This window comes from Cebidichthys violaceus, unplaced genomic scaffold (genome assembly GCF_023349555.1).
Source record: "Cebidichthys violaceus isolate CVI_PGR_0920_01 unplaced genomic scaffold, fCebVio1.0.p SCAF_357, whole genome shotgun sequence".
Taxonomy (NCBI): domain Eukaryota; kingdom Metazoa; phylum Chordata; class Actinopteri; order Perciformes; family Stichaeidae; genus Cebidichthys; species Cebidichthys violaceus.
Window position 1 is genome coordinate 20,786 of NW_027176547.1, and position 20,759 is coordinate 41,544.

At 45.5% G+C, this 20,759-nt stretch overlaps 1 protein-coding gene and 1 pseudogene across 1 annotated transcript; one reads left to right on the top strand and one right to left on the bottom strand.

Annotated features, from left to right (window-relative positions):
- The first annotated feature begins 1,079 nt into the window (after nt 1-1,079).
- Nucleotides 1,080-12,578, top strand: LOC137883964 (ubiquitin thioesterase ZRANB1). The gene is made up of 10 exons (XM_068725575.1): nt 1,080-1,372; nt 1,836-2,705; nt 5,793-5,980; nt 6,536-6,689; nt 7,360-7,431; nt 8,087-8,285; nt 8,894-9,014; nt 9,480-9,609; nt 10,606-10,835; nt 11,071-12,578. The coding sequence occupies exons 2-10, from the start codon at nt 1,874-1,876 to the stop codon at nt 11,284-11,286; spliced, it is 2,142 nt and encodes a 713-aa protein (XP_068581676.1). The 5' UTR covers nt 1,080-1,372; nt 1,836-1,873; the 3' UTR covers nt 11,287-12,578.
- A 94-nt stretch (nt 12,579-12,672) lies between these two features.
- On the bottom strand, nt 12,673-20,756 carry LOC137883965 (C-terminal-binding protein 2-like; annotated as a pseudogene).
- Between the last annotated feature and the right edge of the window lie 3 nt (nt 20,757-20,759).

The window sequence follows — 20,759 nt, forward strand, 5'->3', positions numbered from 1 at the left end:
TATCTCATAAGTTTGACTTACTATCTCAAAATAATGACTTAGTATCTCATAATTATAACTTACTATCTCATAAGTATGACTTACTAGCTCATAATTATGACATACTATCTCATAAAAGTCATTATTTTGAGATAGTATCTCATTATAATGATTTACAGGACCTTTATTTTTACCTCACAGTTGCAGAAATGGGCTTCCATACGTCTGTAACAATGACAGCTTAATATAATTTATTATGTAATTATTTATTCGATTTTTTTTAAAATAAATTGACTTCCCAATATTAACACATGCATAGCAATTTTGCACTAAATGCACTAACTGCTGAATCCAGTTTTCTCTCTAACCGTTCATGTGAACGAGTTCTGTGCGACATGTTTACATGCTATTTTGAATGTAATTTGCATTCGATTAAGATTTTTATTATCTTAAAGTTACAACGAGGAACTTTCATTTCGTGTTGATTTTGGCAGTCCCTGCAAACAAAAGCGGTAGTGTTTCAGTGTTCTCTCGTTTTACTGCAGCAGGGTCTGACAGTCTGCCCATGTGAAGTCCTGGTTCTGGTTCTCCACTGCCTCCCTTCCCTCCAGCGGGCCAAGCATAATGGCCTGGGGGGGTCTACAGCAGTTTGGTGTCGGTGCATCAGACCATGCACTATGCAGACTCTAGATTCGATTGGTAGACTAGATAACAATTTGCCTAATTTGTAGACAAGGAGCGAAGATTTTTGTGCTTATGATAAAGTCGAATATTTCTAAATTGTTCGAATGTCCCATATTCCTGTGTTTTTATAACACGATATAATGTAAAAAAAAAAAAAAAAAAAAGGGTTGTGCTTCAGGCTACATACTAAACATAGTAGGCTTAAACCTCAGCAAATAAAGAAAGTTCGAGTTATGTAATATATACATTGTTGCCCCTTGTTATCAAATCCACCAGTTCTTATAAACGTTCGAACAGTTCGTGAATAAGGACCATGGACTATTTCCGATAGACCCTGAACGCAACACGGTTCTTTCCTTTCATCCAATAGCGTTGCGAGCTGAGCCAGATGATTCGTGACGGAGGCAGGCGAGCGTTTATTTTGGCTCTGCTACTCATTTGTCTCGCTGTCGCCGCCATTAAACAACACGGAGGCACGTAAAAACCATGGATTGTCGCATATTTATACCATGATTCAAGGAGTACAAAGGCCTTGTCGAGGTGCGGGTTATTTTGCCGGAGGTTAGTGGGTCCATGACGGTAAACATGTGAGAGCCCAAAGAGGTCGAAATAACTCGGATTGGGAAAGGTTTGATAGAGCAGGAGGAGGGTTCGGGGTTTGTTGTGGTTTCCACCAGCTCTTGAGAAACGGGGCCCAGTTGCGAAAACGGTAAAGAGTTTTACATATTTCCTCTTAAAATATTCCGTAATATGACATGTTCCACGTTTGTACTTAATAGGAAATGATTGTTAACGGTTATAATTGACGGTAACTGTGTATGCTAGGTGGTTAGCTTGACAGCTAGCGAGGCTAGAACATTACTAACGTTAACCTACATTACTATACAATAGAGCCGACCGTCATGTGAATCAAACCTGTTAACGATGCTGTTCATGATGATGAACCCTGTTAACGATACTGTTCATGGTAATGACCAGCTGGCAGGCAATTTACATTTTTCAATCACTAAACAATCTCAGATGTAATTAGCTTTAATGGTTTACAATGTGCTGGAGTACATGACATCTCTTTAATTTCATTCATGTATCTAAAACTCAATGCTGGTTTATCATATTTATTGTCCTTCGCGATGATTTCTGAAACTTTTTGTTTGTGCCTCACATCTAACTAGATTCATCGCCTCAGTCGAACCCTCCAAAGTGATCCACGATGACGGAACAGAAGGTGAAGTGGGCCTGTGACTACTGCACCTATGAAAACTGGCCTTCTGCACTCAAGTGCACCATGTGCCGTGCACAGAGGTTGAGGGGTCCCATCATCACAGAGGAACCTTACAAGAACAGCCCTGATCTGGAACCCAGTCTTGGGTGGGACCCTCCCAGAACTGAGAGTGGCAGCAACCTCCTCATCTGCCCCGACTCCAGCGCCAGGCCGAGAGTCAGGTTGGCCGGCGTGGCTGAGATTGCCAGTAAGTGGTCCTGCCAGATGTGCACCTATCTGAACTGGCCCCGAGCACTCCGCTGCACACAGTGCCTGTGTCAGCGCCCGAGGACCGGCAGTCCCACCGAGTCCCCCCAGACCTCCGGCTCAAATGCGGGCTGCCGTCCTTCTGTCCACTCTCCGGTAGACACCTGTGAGGAGTACAATGACCGAAACAGACTCAACACCCACCCGCAGCACTGGACATGCACAGTTTGCACTTACCAGAACTGGCCCACGACCACAAAGTGTGTGGTTTGCGACCGCCCCAAGCCCAACAACCAGGAAGCCATAGAGCTGGCCGAGTCTGCAGAGCCAACACCCGTGATAAACGAACAGGACAGGGCCCGATGGAGGGGCAGTTGCAGCGGAGGCCAGAGCCAAAGGAGGTCCCCTCCGATGCCCAAGAGGGAAGACACTGTCAAAATGGACTTCCAGAGGATCGAGCTCGCAGCTGGAGCCATGAGCAGCAAAGAGGAGCAAGAGGTCGACTTCAAGAAGCTAAAGCAGATCAGAAATCGCATGAGGAAAACGGACTGGCTGTTCCTTAATGCGTGTGCCGGTGAGTTTTGAACACGTTATTACATGTAATCCATATTCTTGTTCTAATTTTCCTCGTAAACAACACTTCTATTGTCACGGCAGCCTTTTGTTTCCTCCCGTGATGTCACGCTCGGCGATGACCGAGCGAGGTAATCCAGTCAGAGGCAACCGTTTATTTATTTTTTTGTCCCAATGGCAAAACCATTTAGTTCCTCTTTAGTTCTGTTTTAATCACAGTGCAGGTGGTGCCTCACCCTGCAAATTCCATGGTTACATAGTAGTGTGATCCACTCTTGGGTTTTATCAATGGATGACAACATGTTATTGTTTACACTCTAGATATTATTGCGTAACAGGACTGTCTGAAAACGTGCGCTTGGCAAGCTCTTTGAGAAGGGTTTCATTTCACACGGTAGTGCTTTCAGGTGCAAAATATTGCCCGGCGGTGAGACGATACTTAAAACCAACAACGCATAAATTACGCTGAACGGCATTATTATGAAAAAAAAAGGGAAAAAAAAGTGTAACCAAATGGCGAGTAGGAATGCGATCCGTCTCATCGCTGAAACCCTAGACGCCCTGGCTCTGCCACTGAGAGTGTCTTTGATAGGCTGAGAGGGTGCGAGTGCGGTCCAGCCGGTGGGCATGAATGGGCCCGTCTGGGACCAGAGACTCTCCTGGCCCGCAGTCAACCCACCCTGTAAACAGTGGCGCTTATGTGCTGCGTAAGGGACCCCTAGGAGGCAAAAAATAGCCTCGACAAGACATGAACACCAGGCTCCCAGCAAAAAACAACAACACAGCGTATCACATAATCAGCGTCCTCCTGACCTTTGCACTGATTGCCCTTTTTCCGACCTCTTGTTGTGAAATAGAAAACGTTGCTCTTAGCTCACAGTGAGACCGTTCTCTCTCTCTCTCTCTCTCATCTCCCTCATACGGACAGTTCCAGCCATTTGATGTTATTGTGAATACTGCTGCACCTTCTTACTCGTGCCGTGTCAGCTGACCTTTTTTTTCTTTTTTTTTTTTTTTTTTTTACAGTTGTGCCCTTCAAAGTGTTTTTTCAATGGAGGAAGTGCCTGAGTCGAGTAGCACTTTATAGCCGAGCCAAGCACTTCCTCCGGCCGCGCAACTCGATTTCCCTTCCCTCTACTGTTTCTGATCTAATGTCCTTTTTTTTTTTCCAGAGCTCTGTATTTGGGCCAAAGCGGGACGATCCCATTGATTCTACGCTCCACAAAAGGAAGCACACTCTTGTTTGCGTAACGTCGTTCTTTTGCGTGGGCTTTAACCGGCGAGTCTCGCTATCGCCGAATAACCCGCGTCTGTATTTAAACCCTTTTCATTCTCGCGGTTTTGATACTGCTCATGAGGAGCTGTGTGAGTGCCATTATTAAACACCGGAAAGATGTCGTTGATCAGCCGCACGCGAGTACAAAATTCTACCGAAAATGATATCAGTTCGTGGAAATTGTGGTCGCAAATATACCGATAACGAGTTCAAATAACGACGCACTATTATCGTCTGTCCAGATGGTGATCCCTGGTGCTTAGGACGACCATTTTGAGACTAATCCTGGCATAATAGATACATTAGTTTTGTACGAACATGAAATGAGCATTAGAGCTGTCTTTGGAACATTACTACCTATTTTTCCAAACATTCAGTGTTTTATTTTCATCCTTCCGTGTTTATTAGATAAGACAGTAAAGAGGTAGTCAGGAAACAAGGGAAGAGCTGCAGCATAGGTCTGAACTTGAACTGGAAGTTATGATATTGTACACTTTTTAATGCTCTCTCTCTCTTAGAGAGAACGTGCTTTTAAGAAGGAGTGCGCTCTTATGTTTCACTTCACCAACGCGTTCCAGTCCAAGGCCTGCATCGGAAGGTGTTTTTACACCCGAGACTACTAAAGTTGGCGTCCAATCATATTGATCTGTGTTTGCAAAGTGTTGTCCACCACCGTGTGTTTTTTAAAGGGACCAGGCGTTCTCGGCACGTTCCCACGTCGATGTTTGCTCGAGGTAACCGTCGTCTTCCTCTAGCCAGAGAGGACTAACCTCCAGCCAGAGCGTCGGTGTTCAGCGTGCTCTCCTCCCTAGCTGCTCGTAACAGATGTTGAGACGACCATTTTCAAAGGAGGAGGGGGAGGGGGGGGGGGCGCTAATCTGCACAGACTGCCCTCTGTCTGACACCGCTCTCTGGTAGCTCTGCGCTACGAGCGACACGGCTCTGTGTGTCCTGCTGTGTAGCAGCCCGACGGTGTGGCAACTGCTGCTGTCACACTGGGTTAGCTTCGTCGCTACATCTAGAGGTCAAGAGCTGGAGAGCTGCGTTCACGGTGGATTCCTCTTAATGTTTTGCTCTTTTGAAGTTGAATTTGTTATTCAAAATTCCCCATAGGTTTTAAAAAAAATGATTGCCTGTGACTAAGAGCAGTGTGATATTTTTATTATTTTTTTTTTTCCCCCTGTGGCTCTTTCATTGAACGAGGCCGTCTGTTGCGTCTTGCTTCTATTACAAGCAAGGACATGGAGCTGGAGCTGCTCCAACAGGCCGGCTAATCCGTTTACAGGGAACAGGCCTGTTTTAAAAGGATCCCCGTGTCTTTCTACATCAATTTATTTTCCTCGCCGATGTGGTTGAACGGGAAACACCAGCATTCGGTGTCGTAAATTCACTCAAATGCAAATTTATTGCATTATTACAGCGATAAATCCAAACCTGTTTTGAAAGGTTATTTTTGAGGTTTGATTCAACTTCACGGTGAATTTTCAGGCTGTGTTTTAAGTGTATGGTGTTTATAATATTTAGTCCTCCCTCACAGATATATACGGTGTTCCTAATAAGCTGGAATATGAGTGTACATGCGTTGTGATGACAGCAGGGCTTTGTGGACCGGTTTGCTGCTGAACCGCTCTGTTCCTCCTTCCTCAGCCGTCGATCGTGGACATCGTATGTGAGCGCGTCACCTCCCTCGTGAATTCCTGGAAAAACAACTGCTGCTGATCCGCTTTTACACGTCGTTGTAAAACAATGTTTGTCTCCTATTTTCTCACCTTCCTTCCTTCCTTCCTTCCTCCCTCCCCTCCCCTGCTGCAGGCGTGGTGGAGGGAGACCTGGCTGCAATAGAAGCCTACAAGTCGTCCGGCGGTGACATCGCCCGGCAGCTCACCGCTGACGAGGTGCAGCTCCTCAACCGGTCCTCGGCGTTTGACGTCGGCTTCACTCTGGTCCATCTGGCCATCCGCTTCCAGAGGCAGGACATGCTGGCCATCCTGCTCACAGAGGTAGATCCTGTGGATTTAGTTTGTCTTCGTCTCTACACACACAATTCTGAATACACACGAACGATACAAAGTTTAATTGGTTATTAAAGACGTGTGCCTGCGTTTGTGACGCTCTTCTGTTCTTCGCCTCGACGTCCACGTCGGTCTATAATGGCTCCGCGCTAGAGTAGAGGATATATAGCAGAGGCCTGTAATGCCTTTAATTACAGCAGAAGTGCACTTTAAGGATTAGGTGGAGGATTAGCCTGGCTGCGGTCCTGCAGCTGGTTCCTAATGGACCCGGTGCCACAGAGCCGATGTGGTCTGCAAGGAGGCCAAGCTGATGATTAGGACAGACACAGACGGCTGCAGAAAGAAGGCCTCTTCACTGCAGAATCTGAGCCTCAATATAGAAAACAATTAACAACATTTTGTCCATATTGCCCATCCTTGGACCTACATGCAAGGACCTGGTCCTTTTTGATTTAAATGCACATGCGCGAGTGTCTGATCGCGCATGTATTGATGCGTTTACCTCTTAGTCTTGTGTGTGTGTGTGTGTTTTTGTCTTGCTAGGTGAACCAGCAGGCAGCTAAGTGCATCCCTTCCATGGTGTGTCCCGAGCTGACGGAGCAGATCCGCCGGGAGATAGCGGCGTCGCTACACCAGCGCAAAGGAGACTTCGCCTGTTACTTCCTCACCGACCCGGTCACCTTCACCCTGCCTGCAGGTACACCCCCCCCCCCCCCCCCCCCCCCCCCCCCCTCTCTGAACTGTGTGCTGCATCTCAGTCTGTGGAGAATTGGCCTTGTTGCGCAGCATTGCTCAGAGAAACAGCGGCTCAGCGTCCCGTCCCTGTGGCGTCATGTCTTCACTCAAACGACACGCACTTTGCTTTCAGAGCTACCAGTTGTGTGCTGATTCTGAGCTGCCAGTGCCGCCGGGGTGTCAGATTATGCAGGCTTCACTGATAGATTTGAATTTTTTTTTTTCATGTTATGCCAACTATTTCCTTGCCGACCGAATTTGGCCAGAGGCCAGCTGCAGGGTGCTCTCCCTCTCGCTCTCTTTCTCTCTCTCTCTCTTTCTCTCTCTCTCTCTCTCTCTGTTTCTCTCTCTCTCTGTCTCTCACACAAACAAACAAAGCCAGTGCCATTCACTATTGAGCCAGAGAATAGCCACCAGTGTTCTGGCTTTGTGTATGCACAGTTCGATACACAGAGGAACACGACATGCCGTACAGAGCTTGTGTTCACAGCGTTCTATTGACAAAATGTCAGCCGGTGAATGGCATTGAAGAGAACGTCCCCGTGTGTCGGTGCTGTAGCGTCTCGGCGTCCCTCGCTGCAGCGCACCGTTTGCCGTTACATTGAGTAAAAACACAACAATCTCTTTTGCAGATATAGAGGACTTGCCGCCTGCTGTCCAAGAGAAGCTGTTCGATGAGGTGTTGGATCGAGATGTGCAGAAAGGTACCACAGATTATTCTTTTCTATATGGACCAGCTCTCCACCTCCTGCTTCGTCTTATATACCCTTTCTAATTAGGCTAATTGAGCTCAATACTTTCCCTCCCTTCTCACTCCACGGACTGTGTGTGTGTGTGTGTGTGTGTGTGTGTGTGTGTGAGTGTGTGAGAGTGAGTGAGTGAGTGAGATCATACATGTTGTACTGAAGGTATCAGAGGAGTCTTGTGACCTATTTAAGCCGCTGCAAATTGTGTTACTGGTGGGAGGAGCTCTGCGTTGTTGTTTTTTTTCACAGAACACAGAACAATGACACACTGGGAGTAGGTCAGTGGAGAGGAGCTCGCTTCACCACCGGTTGTTTCTTTCCGAGCCGACGACAGCGGCCCTGAATTGAATGAATGCACACATTAACATGCAGCGTCCCTGTCTTTATCTGTATGTTGAGGTTATCAACGAATCCGGACGTAGCTGAGGAATCAGTGAAGTTGTGTTGTAATATTTTAGGAGAATAGAAAAGTAGGCACACGATCCCTGGGAATCTTGTCGCGTTAAAATCCCCTAAAGACCCAAACCTGTCCCAGAATGTTCGTATTTGTATCCATGACAGTTTCCCTCCAACCCTCACCGCTCACTCATGCGTTGTCTCCGTCTGCGCGTAGAGTTGGAAGAGGAGTCTCCGGTCATCAACTGGTCTCTGGAGCTGGGCACGCGCTTGGACAGTCGCCTGTACGCCTTGTGGAACCGCACAGCCGGAGACTGTCTGTTGGACTCGGTCCTACAGGCCACCTGGGGCATCTACGACAAGGACTCTGTTCTCCGCAAGACCCTCCACGACAGCCTGCACGACTGCTCCCACTGGTAGGACACCCAAGAGTCCCCCGTAGTCGCGCAATCCAAAGAAACGCTTTATGACCGATACTGTGAAGTATGTCACAAATAATGCCACATATTTAGTCTTACAGTGAACTTGTGAGTGTTCTGAATGAACTTTAGAAAGAGCTGTGTCATCAGAATTAAAGCAAAGTGAGAGCCGATCTAAAGCGCTGAAGACTGAAGACTGACATGAAAGTTGTAGCTCGCCCGAACAAGATTCGACACATTTAAAAAATGTCTCACTCTCAAAGACGTCTCATTTAACGAAAGGACAATTTTTTCCACCGAATAGGCACGAGTCTCACATTGATTTCTGCCTTTCTGTGTCGTCGTATTTCATGGATATGAATGTCCTGAGTATTAGTGTAAAAAGGGTTCCGGTTGTCTAAATGTAATTTAGTGGTTTTGATCATTTGTCTCTGAGGAGAAGCGGTTCCTCAGGATGTTTACGTCCCTTCCTCACACCGTCACATACGGGAGGTTTGATCTGTTATTCCTTGTTGTATGTGGTTATTCTACTGCATACATACGTGGCTCTATAACCAGGGTGGCATTAGTGAGAAATTGACCTTCATATGTAACTTTTCTGTTAGGTTCTACACGCGCTGGAAGGAGTGGGAGTCGTGGTACTCGCAGAGCTTCGGTTTGCATTTCTCCCTGAGAGAGGAGCAGTGGCAGGAGGACTGGGCCTTCATCCTGTCTTTGGCCAGCCAGGTAACTATGAGGCTCCTTCTGGATCACTCAAGTTCGCCATCAAGGAGGAGGAGGAGGAGGAGGAGGAGGACATAAGCAATTATTCTAATACCCTAAGATGGAGTTATGGATTGACAAGACGGCTCGGCTGCTGAAGCGGCGCTCCGTCCCGACATGTGACCGTGTGATTACAGCCGCTCCGCCGGCCGGATGGACAAACGGCAAAAAGCTACCAACGTGATGAAATCCAGAAGGAGAAGATCGTCCTTTTTATGTCCCCTCCGATAAATGTGGATCCCTTTTTGAAGCCACTCAAAAACACTCCGTTTTGTAATACGATATTCGTACTCGGCCGCCTCGACGCTTCATCGCTATTTTTTGGTTTTGCGTTAATATTGAGGGAAGTTTATGTGATTCCAAACGCTGTATGATGTCGTTTTCTCTCTCTCTCTTTCTTCTCCTCCTCCTCCTCCTCCTCCTCCTCAGCCCGGGGCCAGCCTGGAGCAGACGCACATTTTTGTTCTCGCACACATTCTTCGCAGACCGATCATCGTCTACGGAGTGAAATACTACAAAAGTTTCCGTGGGGAAACGTTAGGATACACTCGTTTTCAAGGTGAGGCGGCACAACTGATTCTTTTATTCAAAGCGTGAATCCGAATTAGTAATAAGACACGCTCTGCTTCGGCCTATCGTGACATGTAGCCAGGCAGATATTTCTGCTTTTGCTGTTTACAAACTGAATTACGTGGAATTATGTTTTGCTGAGGAAATAATAATAATAATAATAATAATAGTCCTCATCTCCACAAATAGAATGAAAGCTCCCTTGATTGTATTGAAGTGGAGTCATGAGTCTCAGAGACGGATATCCGAAAACTACAACCACAACACTTTATCATCACATACTATACTTTGACATAGTATTTGAATGAATTTTTCAAAATCGTTTCAACATAAATTACTTCTTTTATGATTTTTTACGACATGCTATACTATGACTTTTTTATGATTTTTTTTATGACAAACTATAATATGACTTTATGATTTTTTTGACATACTATACTATGACCTTTTTTAAAATATTTTCGACATGCTATTCTGTGACTTTTTTTCAGATTTTTTTCGACATGCTATACTATAACTTTTTTATGATTTTTTTCAACATGCTATACTATGACTTTATAATTTTTTTCGACATGCTATACTATGACTTTATTTATGATTCTTTCGACATGTTATACTATGACTTTTTTTATAATTTTTTTTCGACATACTATACTATGACTTTTTTTATGACTTTATACTTTTACTCTTTTATGTCAGATTTGAGACGATGCTTGGCCCCAGCTGACACACACACACACACACACACACACACACACACACACACACACACACACACACACACACACACACACACATACGAGTGCGTCGTGTTCCTCCCCAGGCTTCTTCAGTGTTGTGCCGTACAGAAGTTCAGCTGGTCTCACTTGTTTTGTGTGTGTGTGTGTGTGTGTGTGTGTGTGTGTGTGTGTGTGTGTGTGTGTGTGTGTGTGTGTGTGTGTGTGTGTGTGTGTGTGTGTGTGTGTGTGTGTGTGTGTGTGTTTAGGTGTGTACCTGCCTCTGTTATGGGAGCAGAGCTTCTGCTGGAAGAGCCCCATTGCTCTCGGTTACACGCGGGGCCACTTCTCGGCCCTGGTGGCCATGGAGAACGACGGCTACGACAATCGCGGTGCGGGCGCCAACCTCAACACTGACGACGACGTCACGGTCACTTTCTTGCCGCTGGTGGACAGTGAGAGGAAGTTGCTGCACATTCACTTCCTGTCTGCACAAGAGGTAGGGACTGATGCTACCAAATCTGAGCTCTAGCGTCTAGCTCTGTGCGTCTGTTTGTAATTTGAGGACCTAAATTCTGAGTGAAAACAATAAGCATTACAGTTTATGGTGCTAAGTTACCACAAATTGCTTCCAGCAGTTGTTCAGTGGATGTCTTGGGATCGCGATGCATGCCTGCGGTCTCGCATCTTAAATACGTCACAACGAGTGAAGTGCATGTTTGTCTGCTCCTCAGATGGGCAACGAGGAGCAGCAGGAGAAGCTGCTCAGGGAGTGGCTGGACTGCTGCGTGACAGAAGGAGGCATGCTGGCCGCGATGCAGAAGAGCTCTCGCCGGCGCAACCACCCCCTCGTCACCCAGATGGTGGAGAAGTGGTTGGACAGATACCGCCAGATCCGCCCCTGTGCCTCTCTGTCCGACGGCGAGGAAGAGGAGGATGAAGACGAGTGAGGAGGTAGAGAAGAAAGTGCTCCTGACTTTGAGACTGGATGCTGTAGGCTCTGGGAGAGAACCTCACTATCTATATTTCTGGTTTTTTTTCTTTCTTTTTTTTCTTTTTCCTCCAAAATGTAAATCTTTAACTTGTAATAATGCATGTGTTGTGTGAGCTCCGTGATAGAAAAAAAAAAAAAAGATACCAGCAACAACAAACAGAATCCTGATTACTGCTCCTATGAAAGCATATCAAGTCCACTTCATTTGCCTTCCTGTGCTCAGATTCATCCTTATTCGTTATCAAAGTAATTATGGAAATACTAGAAGTCATAGGAAAATATTCTGTATTTAAGGAAATCCCGAAGCTGCACTAGATAGACTTTAATTTACAGAATTGCCTGACGGACATGTTGCTTAAAGTGGAGAGAGGATGCTGATCTCTCTCTGTGTGTGTGTGTGTGTGTGTGTGTGTGTGTGTGTGTGTGTGTGTGTGTGTGTGTGTGTGTGTGTGTGTGTGTGTGTGTGTGTGTGTGTGTGTGTGTTCAGGTTTAAAGAGCACCTGTTTCTCTGATCCCTCTGCAGACCCCCTTCTGATGTTTTGGATTTATTTATTTATGTAGCAGATTTAGCGCGCGGAGGCGATCCCTTTGTTCTACCCCCTCGTTTAATCCGTGTTTCCCTTTTTGATCCGTTCAGTCTTGAAGTATTTTATTTTGCACAGATAACACCTACATTCTGTGAGGACGTACAAGTTTACTGACATTTTTACGTGTGATTTCAATAGCTCAGTGTCATATTAGAATGGGTGGCGGTGATGCTGGTGGGGAAAAAGAAACCAAACACTCTGCCTCTTTCTATAGAGCGCGTCAATATTAAATCTGACTCACCTGTATCCCCTGTGTTTACGTTTTCACGTTTCTCATTCTTGTGCTGTTTGGATTTGACTTGAGAATTATTTTATTTTTATTTTTTCTTGCTGTAGCTGAAATTACTGTTTGAAAACACACTGGGTCATACTTTATTCATTTTTGATTTTCCCGTTTGGCAATTTGTCACACACCAACTAAATATAGTCCAAATTGGAAGCCTGTTTTGAAAAGTGTTTTTTTGGAGATTTCTATTTCTGCCATCACCCTCGTGGGATCATCCAGTGACTCAGAACTGCTCTCTCCATCGTTACTAAAATGTAATATCCAATGGCATCAGTTGAAAGGTGATATATGTAATTTGCCTCATTTCATTTCTGTTATCGGGACTTGTTTGTACTTTGGCGCCCCCTTGTGGCAAACGATGACCCAGATCATGTAAGGTTACATTGAAGGAATGTATCTCACCAGGAGCTGCTCTGCTAATAAAACATGCAAAAAACGTGTGACAAATCATGCTGGTACAGACGGCCGGTTCTCAGAATCATATCTTTTATTTTGAACTGCACTGAATGCTAAATGTTCACCTTGTACAAGAAACAAATACAAATACTCACACTAAAAACAAAAACGTACTGCTGGCTGCCTCTTCTGCTATTGTTGGGACACTAAGGAGTTTCTGCTATTGCTCTTACAGAGTACAGGACGCCCCCAAAGAACCTGGCCTTCGATTTGAACAAAAGAAAGTATAAGGAGAGAAGAGAGAGAGGGCGGATCACATAGGACTATGGTTATAGGAACATTTAACTAGGCAATACAAATCTAACAGGACTCTTCAAAACTCTTTAACACCAAAAACGTGGGATGCGCCTTGTATATAAAAATACCACAATGGAGAGGATGAGGGAGGAGAGAAGATATCCAGACTAACCAGATTAGTCTGCTTTTTCTTTTTCTTTTTTTTTTCTCAAAGACAGAATTCTGGGAATAAACAAAATCTGCAAAAAAGTGTTTTCCTGAGTCATTAATGAAAGTAAGTTTGCTTTAACCCTTTCCTGTCTTCAGTGTGAAATGTGCTCAAAGAAGAGAGGGGGGGGGGGTCTGGTCACAATCTGTGTGCTGCTGCCACTAAGGTTTCCATCAGCTGTCATCAGAAATGTCCGTTTGACAACAGAAGAATCCGACGCGTCGCACCAAACTTACTTTTTATGATTCTAAAAAAAAAGAAAGAAGAAATGTTTCCTTCCTCACAGTCGCACCGACACATCACCAACAAACTCTGAACTAAAAGAGGAACGTTTAGGTACTTAGCTGGCAGCTCCCTCTAGATCCATTTAATGTCAAAACTCAGCTACAATCAAATGTATAAAGTGAATGTTTGTTTAGTGTTTACGGCGTAAAAAATACTCACACAACATATAAATCGGAGCAACTTATGGTCTCGACAGTCTTGAGTGCAGAAGAAATCCCCCACACTGGATAGTTATAAGTGCCCTCAAGTGGTGAAATCCTCCAACTGCAACCGCTGTCGTATGCATTATTGCCAGGAAAGGGTTAAAACCCACTAGATTACTGGAACTGATGAGCAATCTTTTTTTTTGTTTTTTTTGTTTGACGAATGATAAATATATATAGTAATCCACTTTAAGTCATTCACACAGGAGATCGAAAGAAAACAAATAATAATTCTCTTGTGAGGCATAATGAGGGGGCTAAACAACACACATTAGTTACATAAGGAGGGGCGGAGGAAAGGTGGGGAGGGTCAGGAGGAGGGTGGGGGGGAGGGTGGGGGGGAGGGTGGGGGTGATAAGGTCCAGTAGCACATGATGCCAAAGTTTTTTTTTTCTCTTGTTCGCCCATCGGTGTGTTGAGATGTGGGCCTACGTTTCCCATGAGCTCTGAGGTGTACGGGGGCGGGACAGAGTCTCATCGGGTAATCCCGGAGCGCTAAAAACACTCGACTCTGTGTCCACAATCATAGGCATGTCCCGAAGAAAAAAAAACCAAAAAAAAAAAACCCATCATCAGCATCATCATCATCAAAGAGTAAAGTCGGTACTGAACCCAAAGAGACAGAGAGTAGAAACTAAAACATTAAAAGTACAAATTCTCCGGAACACTTCCTTTGTTCCCAGTTGCTGGCTGACTTAACAGTCGGCCGCTTGTGTTGTTTCACTGTCTCTTGGTCCCGGTTGGTCGGTTGCTTTGCGATCGGTTGGTTGTGAGTGTCGACACGTCGGATGAGATGTTGTCCGTTCGTATCCCTTCTGCTGCTATTGCTCGGTGAGGTGCTCTCTGGTCTCGCCGTGTTTGGAGGGCTGGTTGGGCGACGGGGCCTGGGAGGGGTGTGTACCAGAGGGCAGGGTGTGGGCGATGGGCACCCCCACCTGGCACCATGCCCTCTAACGCCCCAGGGATGCCACCTGGAGCCACTCCAACTACGCCCCGGTGGGTATCTGGGGAAGGAGGAAGGTCAAACGTTAAGTGTGACTCCCAAAGTGCATGCAGTGTACTGATGTGTTGGCTAGCCCACATTCTGACAGACAGGATTATCTGAACAAAGCTAACATCTAGTGATAGTAAAGGCTCGTTCACGACACAGGAAAAGAAAGTCATAAAAAAAGTCATAAAAAAAGTCATAAAAAAGTCATATAGAAGTCATAGTATAGTATGTCGAAAAAAGGTCATAGTATAGTATGTCGAAAAAAAGTCATAAAAAAGTTATAGTATAGTATGTCGAAAAAATCATAAATAAAGTCATATTATAGCATGTCAAAAAAGTCATAAAAAAAGTCATAGTAAAGCATGTCGAAAAAAAAGTCATAAAAAAGTCATAGTATAGCATGTAAAAAAAAGTCATAAAAAAAGTCATAGCATGTCGAAAAAATCATGAATAAAGTCATATTATAGCGTGTCATCAAAAAAGTCATATAAAAGTCATAGTATAATGTCGAAAAAAAAGTCATAAAAAAAGTCATAGTATAGCATGTCGAAAAAAAAGTCATAAAAAAAGTCATAGTATAGCATGTCGAAAAAAAAGTCATAAAAAAAGTCATAGTATAGCATGTTGAAAAAATCATAATAAAGTCATAGTATAGCATGTCGAAAAAAAAGTCATTAATAAAGTCATAGTATAGCCTGTCATAAAAAAAATCATATAAGTCATAGTATAGCACGTTGAAAAAAAGTCATATAAAAGTCATATTATAATGTCGAAAAAATCATGAATAAAGTCATATTATAGCATGTCGTAAAAAAAGTCATATAAAAGTCGTAGTATAGTATGTCGAAAAAAAGTCTTTTTCATGACAGTGTGTCATGAAAAAAGTATGAGTATAGTATGTTATAAAAGTAAAACATAAAAAATATAAGTTTGTCATACAAGTCAAAAAGTAAAGTAAATTACTGTAAAAGTAGTTCAGAAAAGAAATCCCCACTGTGAAGCCGAGGTGCTCCGTACAATAACATTCAACCAAAGAGGAAGGGGAAAGGATAGTGCAGCCCAGAGACCTTCAATCCAACACAAGTGGCCCAAAAACCCATAAGAAAGGAAATCACAAAGCATGACTCCATCCGTGAAACCGCATCTGAATGGATTCGTGTCATGCTCATTGAGGATACTCTAAACCCCACATTCGCTACCATCCATCTCTACTTTGTGTTCAGTCAAGCAGGTGAGCACTGGGGAATCAGAGAGGGTGGGTGGGGGGGGGGGGGGGGGGGGGGGGGGACACACATCACGTGAGCTCAGGTGAGAGGGTCTTTATCCGGGACCTCCAGACAAGAGGCTGTTGTCCCGGATGGTCGTATTTACCTGCTCCTGATCTAGGCAATAATTTTGTCGTGGGGGACACCGGTTGTTATGCCAGGAAGAGTTTGGTTCACTTGGCTGCGTGAAAGAAACACACGGAGGCGGACATGCTGAGTTCAGGAAGAGCCCACAGCTGGGCAAAGAGTGACCAGTCTACTACTACAGAGAACAGTTAGTGAGGGTACAGGGCACCAGGACCCATAGCAGATCACCGACTTCATTGATAACCTTGCTCATCACTTGAATAATAATAATAACAAACAATGAATATAGGGGGGAAAGTTGCCATTAACATTGCAAGAAGGAAAAGTAATTGGGTGATAAACGCTAACAACAATATATCAAAAATTGTCTACTGGCATTTTAAAAAACAATCCTAAAATAATGCAGGGCAAGCTTTCTTTTTTTTTTATTTTATTCATTTTATTTTATTTATAAATGGGGAAAAAAGGGGCGACGTTTGCCAGCCATCTGCATGTTCGGGTCCCTTACCTGTAGGCGGCGCCGTTGAGCTCAGGGTGGATGCCCGGCTGATCCATAACTGCCCATGGTGCCGTGGTGACAAAGAACTCCTTGTTGACGCAGTTTCTTAGGCTGTCGGGGATACGGCCTGTCATAAACGAACCAAACACACACACGCGCACACACGCACCACACACACACACACACACACACACACACACACATGAATCACACGCTCTATCAGGCCATAACTTCTTACAGGTGATGAGTGACCAGACGCCGGCACAGTGTTAAGAGTTCAGACTTGGATACACAAATGCAAATTAAGACTATTTAACGATGTGGATGTTCTCTCGTAAGGCCGGCCCCCTGGGCTCCGCTCTGCGTCGGGGAGCTAATGATGACATCTATTAAGAGGTCCAGATTTAATAAAGGCTACCCCCAGGGCCCGTTGAAGTGGAAACGTGACGTCTGGGAGAGAAAGACGTGCGACAGGTCACAGAGCGGGCCGAGGCTGCAGCAGCAGCAGCAGTTGGAGGGTTAGGACAAATACTTCGTGTCGCGTCAGACGCCAGAAGCCGCGTGACGAAGGACAGATTTCGGTTATGGATCTGGTTCATGCGGCTCTGCGTACCGGTGATGGCTCTTCGGATCTCGGTGGCGGCTGCCTCCCTCATCTCCAGAGAGGCCTGCTCGCTGTACCAGGCTGTGTGCGGCGTGCAGATCAGGTTTGGAGCGTCTTTCAGTGGGGCCTGAGCAAAACTATAACGCGCGCGCACACACACACACACACACGCATACACACACACACACACACACACACACACACACACACACACACACACACACGAGTGAGAGAAAGAGAGAAAAGGACAAAATTATTATAAAATGTGTTTTGCTTATTTTTTTTTGACAGTTTGATGTTCTGAAGCATGAATCAAATGAACAATGTTTTCATGTTCATAGATTCTGTATTTTTTTTTTTTTTATTGAGGTAGAAGGAGTTGATGTAACTATTTTATTTGTAACTAAGGGAAAGAAAAAAAAACCATGTCCTGACACAACTTATTATTCAAAGCATTTGTATTTGATGTCTTATGACATGTCTGGAGGGGATCGTTACGTTGTTTTTTTTAGTTTTTTTTTATGCTCTCGCGATGGTAAAATTGTCATAAAAAAACATCATGTGAGAAATGGCAAGCGGCAAAGAGAGTGCTTTTGTCAAATAAACCAGAGCGGTTTAGCACAGTTGTTACATTTTAGAGCCGACAGCTGAGCGGCGACACTGGATGCTCTGAGGAGTGGATATCATCTGTCCGTTGAGCCATGCGAGTCGGTGCATTAAAATACTGCCAGGGGCAATTCTTTCTTTCTTTTTTTCCGCTTTTGTGTGAAAGTATCAAATATGTTTATTTTTATTGGGGCAATCACAAAGCCCATTCATGTGCATAACTCATTTCATATTTTAACCAATTCTCTTTCAGTTTTGTATTCAAATTGGTAAACAATTTGCATGACAATGATCTGAAACATGGCTAATGGGAGAAAATGTCAGATCTTGTTATTCACACATGCCACAATCTTCTTCCGCCCTTTTCCAAAAACATCCTTTCCTTCATCTCTGTCTTCTCATGTGGCACTGAGAGACAGTTCCCCCCCCCTCCTCTTCCTCTATTCCTGTAACACCTCGCCTGGTTGTGTGTGTGTGTGTGTGTGTGTGTGTGTGTGTGTGTGTGTGTGTGTGTGTATGGTGTGTAACGCCTCAGTGGCGCCCCGAATCAGTGGGGATGGACGGCCAAAGTTATGAAACACTCCCCCTGTTGACATATTGGGTCAGCGGAGCACGAGTTCCCAGCTTCGCCGGGCTGAGTTTCAGTCTTCACGGGCAGCTGTGAGCATCCGGCCAGAAACGAGCAAGCCTCCAAACTAGCTAACTGTCCCCTGATGCGTGAACGACAATCACCACCAGTCACCCCCTGAGAGGGGGAACATGGTTCTCAGAGAGGTGGATAAACCGGGAGGTTTTATCCAGCTGTTTGCCCTCTGGTGAGAGCAGGAGAGGAAATGGAGATTGTAGCTCAAAGCTGCAGCACAGTGACGAGGCAGCAGGCCTGTTACGTCTAAAGCAAGCCCCTCTCCACACCGAACCTTTAGCTGAATTTAGTTTCCTCTAATGGGAATAAAAAGGGAGCTCTCTCCATCTCCTGAGTTCCATTACCTCCAGAGCCCCGGAGGAGCGTTTCAGAAGAGCGCGAGGTGTCTTTAACTTGTCACATTGTCTGCCATTGTTTCTGGCTGTCTGTCTGACATTCTTTCTCTTCGGCTGTTTAAGGTGCTCTGTCCTCTTTGACTGTGTGTAATTTGTCGCTTTCTTTCCCCTTCCTACACACCCATCTATTCCCCCGTCTGGATCCGTCTCTCTAAATGAAGCATTCATCTGTCTGCCTTTGAGAGGGATTTGTGTGTGTGTGTGTGTGTGTGTGTGTGTGTGTGTGTGTGTGTGTACTCACGTAAAGGGCTTCCGTCTCATGAACGTCCAAGGCTGCACCACGTATCCTGCCCTCCTTCAGCGCCTGGGCCAGTGCCTTCTCATCCACCAGGCCTCCCCGCGCGGTGTTCACCAGGAACGCGCCCTGACGCATCTGTGGTGCACAAGACACACACACACACACACACACACACACACACACACACACACACACACACACACACACACACACACACACACACAATCAAATAAACAAGGTGTGCCAACGGTAAAGAAATTCCTTCCAGGCGCTCCTCAGACACTGCATTCACGAGACCCGAGACGGATGGATGGATGGACAGATGGACGTACGTATGGACAACCCGTAAACATAATGCCTCCGGTCCCAGCTATCGGCGGTGCAGAGACACAATCAGTTATTCACAAACAAATGACCACAAGTGTGTGTGTGTGTTTGTGTGCGTCCGTCAGCCCGACAGTCGAATGAATCCGTTTGATCTAACGCGGCACATAAATCTGGATTGGATGACTGCATTTGAGAGCCTTGAAACGTATTACACGGGACATTGAGAATTAAAAAAAAAAAAAAAAAAAACCCCCCGCCTGTGACACCTTTGTTGTGCCTGACACCTGAGAGATCCAGGGAGGCAGACAGCAGCTGGGTGAAACACTGTCAGATGTGGGATAAAGAACATCTTTATCCAAAACCAGGGAGATGAAATGAAGGATGAGGGGTGAGCTGAGCGATGAGGCGGCGCCACCACCCCCTTGCTGCTTGTGTGGAGGAAAAAAAAAAAAGGCACAAACAAAAAGTATAAGAGGGAGGGGAAAAAAAATAAAAAAATCAAATGAATATGCTCAGAAGAAAGTAATCCCTTAATCTTGACAAAAGCTGAAATCCAGGGGCATGAAAAGCCTTTACGCTGGCAGGCAGTCTTTTATTAGGCCTTGGTGGTTTTGACACACAGAAACACACAAACATGCACACACACACACACACACACACACACGTTTTCCACTTGCTGAGAGCCGAGAGCGACTGCCAAGATTTTTGGTTGAGGAAAGAGAGGAAAGTGTTCTTTCATTGCGCCACTTAAAGAGGCAGCTGAGAATATTAAGCTTTGAAAAAAAAGAAGAAATTGAGTTAACTAGGTTAAGCTATTACCTTACACCCACTTAGGTTTGCCTCATCGCATTCTGCGACTCGCAAAAAAAAAAAAAATCGCGGAAAGAGGGGCACGCGACAGGCAAGACAAAGACAAATCAGTGAGCGGCAACATGGGGGGGGGGGGGGAATCGACAGCAGGAGACGCTTCTTCAGCCGGCGCAGTTCCCCCGGCTTCCCTGCAGGTGTCGCCCCCAGGCAGCGCCGGCAATCGACTCAAGAGAACAGCGCTTTCCCCTCGCGGTGCTTCGCAGCCCCCCCCCCCCCCCCCCCCCCCCGCTGCGCGGCCTAGTCGATATATTTGCTGTAGCCGTGGGCTGCCGCTAATTGCATTTGACAGAGCAAAGGAATGAATTTGTGTCCAGCTTTTGGTGGGGCTTAAGATAAAGAGCAGGGAATGTGCGGGCAGGAGGAGCTGCTGCCGTTTTCCTCTCCCTCTCTTCTGCTCTGCCCCTCTCTTTCTACCTCTTTCCACCGACTATAATGCTCTTTAGGACGGCCTCCAGGCCGACAGAGTCATAATGCACCAGCGGCTCTGCTCGTCTACCTGCTAGACAGCGTGTGCATTAAGCCCAGGTCACATCCCAGCTGTTCCACGGGGGGATGTTCGGCTCTGCGTTGGATGCGCGTGTTATTTTTTTGCCGATGTACCTGTTTGATGGTGAAGTCGTTGATGAGGTGGTGGTTGTGTTC

Coding starts and splice junctions, on each gene's coding strand:
- LOC137883964 (XM_068725575.1), top strand. CDS start 1,874: ATGACGGAACAGAAGGTGAAGTGGGCCTGTGACTACTGCACCTATGAA. Junction 2,706..5,792: donor GTTCCTTAATGCGTGTGCCG/GTGAGTTTTGAA, acceptor CCCCTGCTGCAG/GCGTGGTGGAGGGAGACCTG. Junction 5,981..6,535: donor TGGCCATCCTGCTCACAGAG/GTAGATCCTGTG, acceptor TTGTCTTGCTAG/GTGAACCAGCAGGCAGCTAA.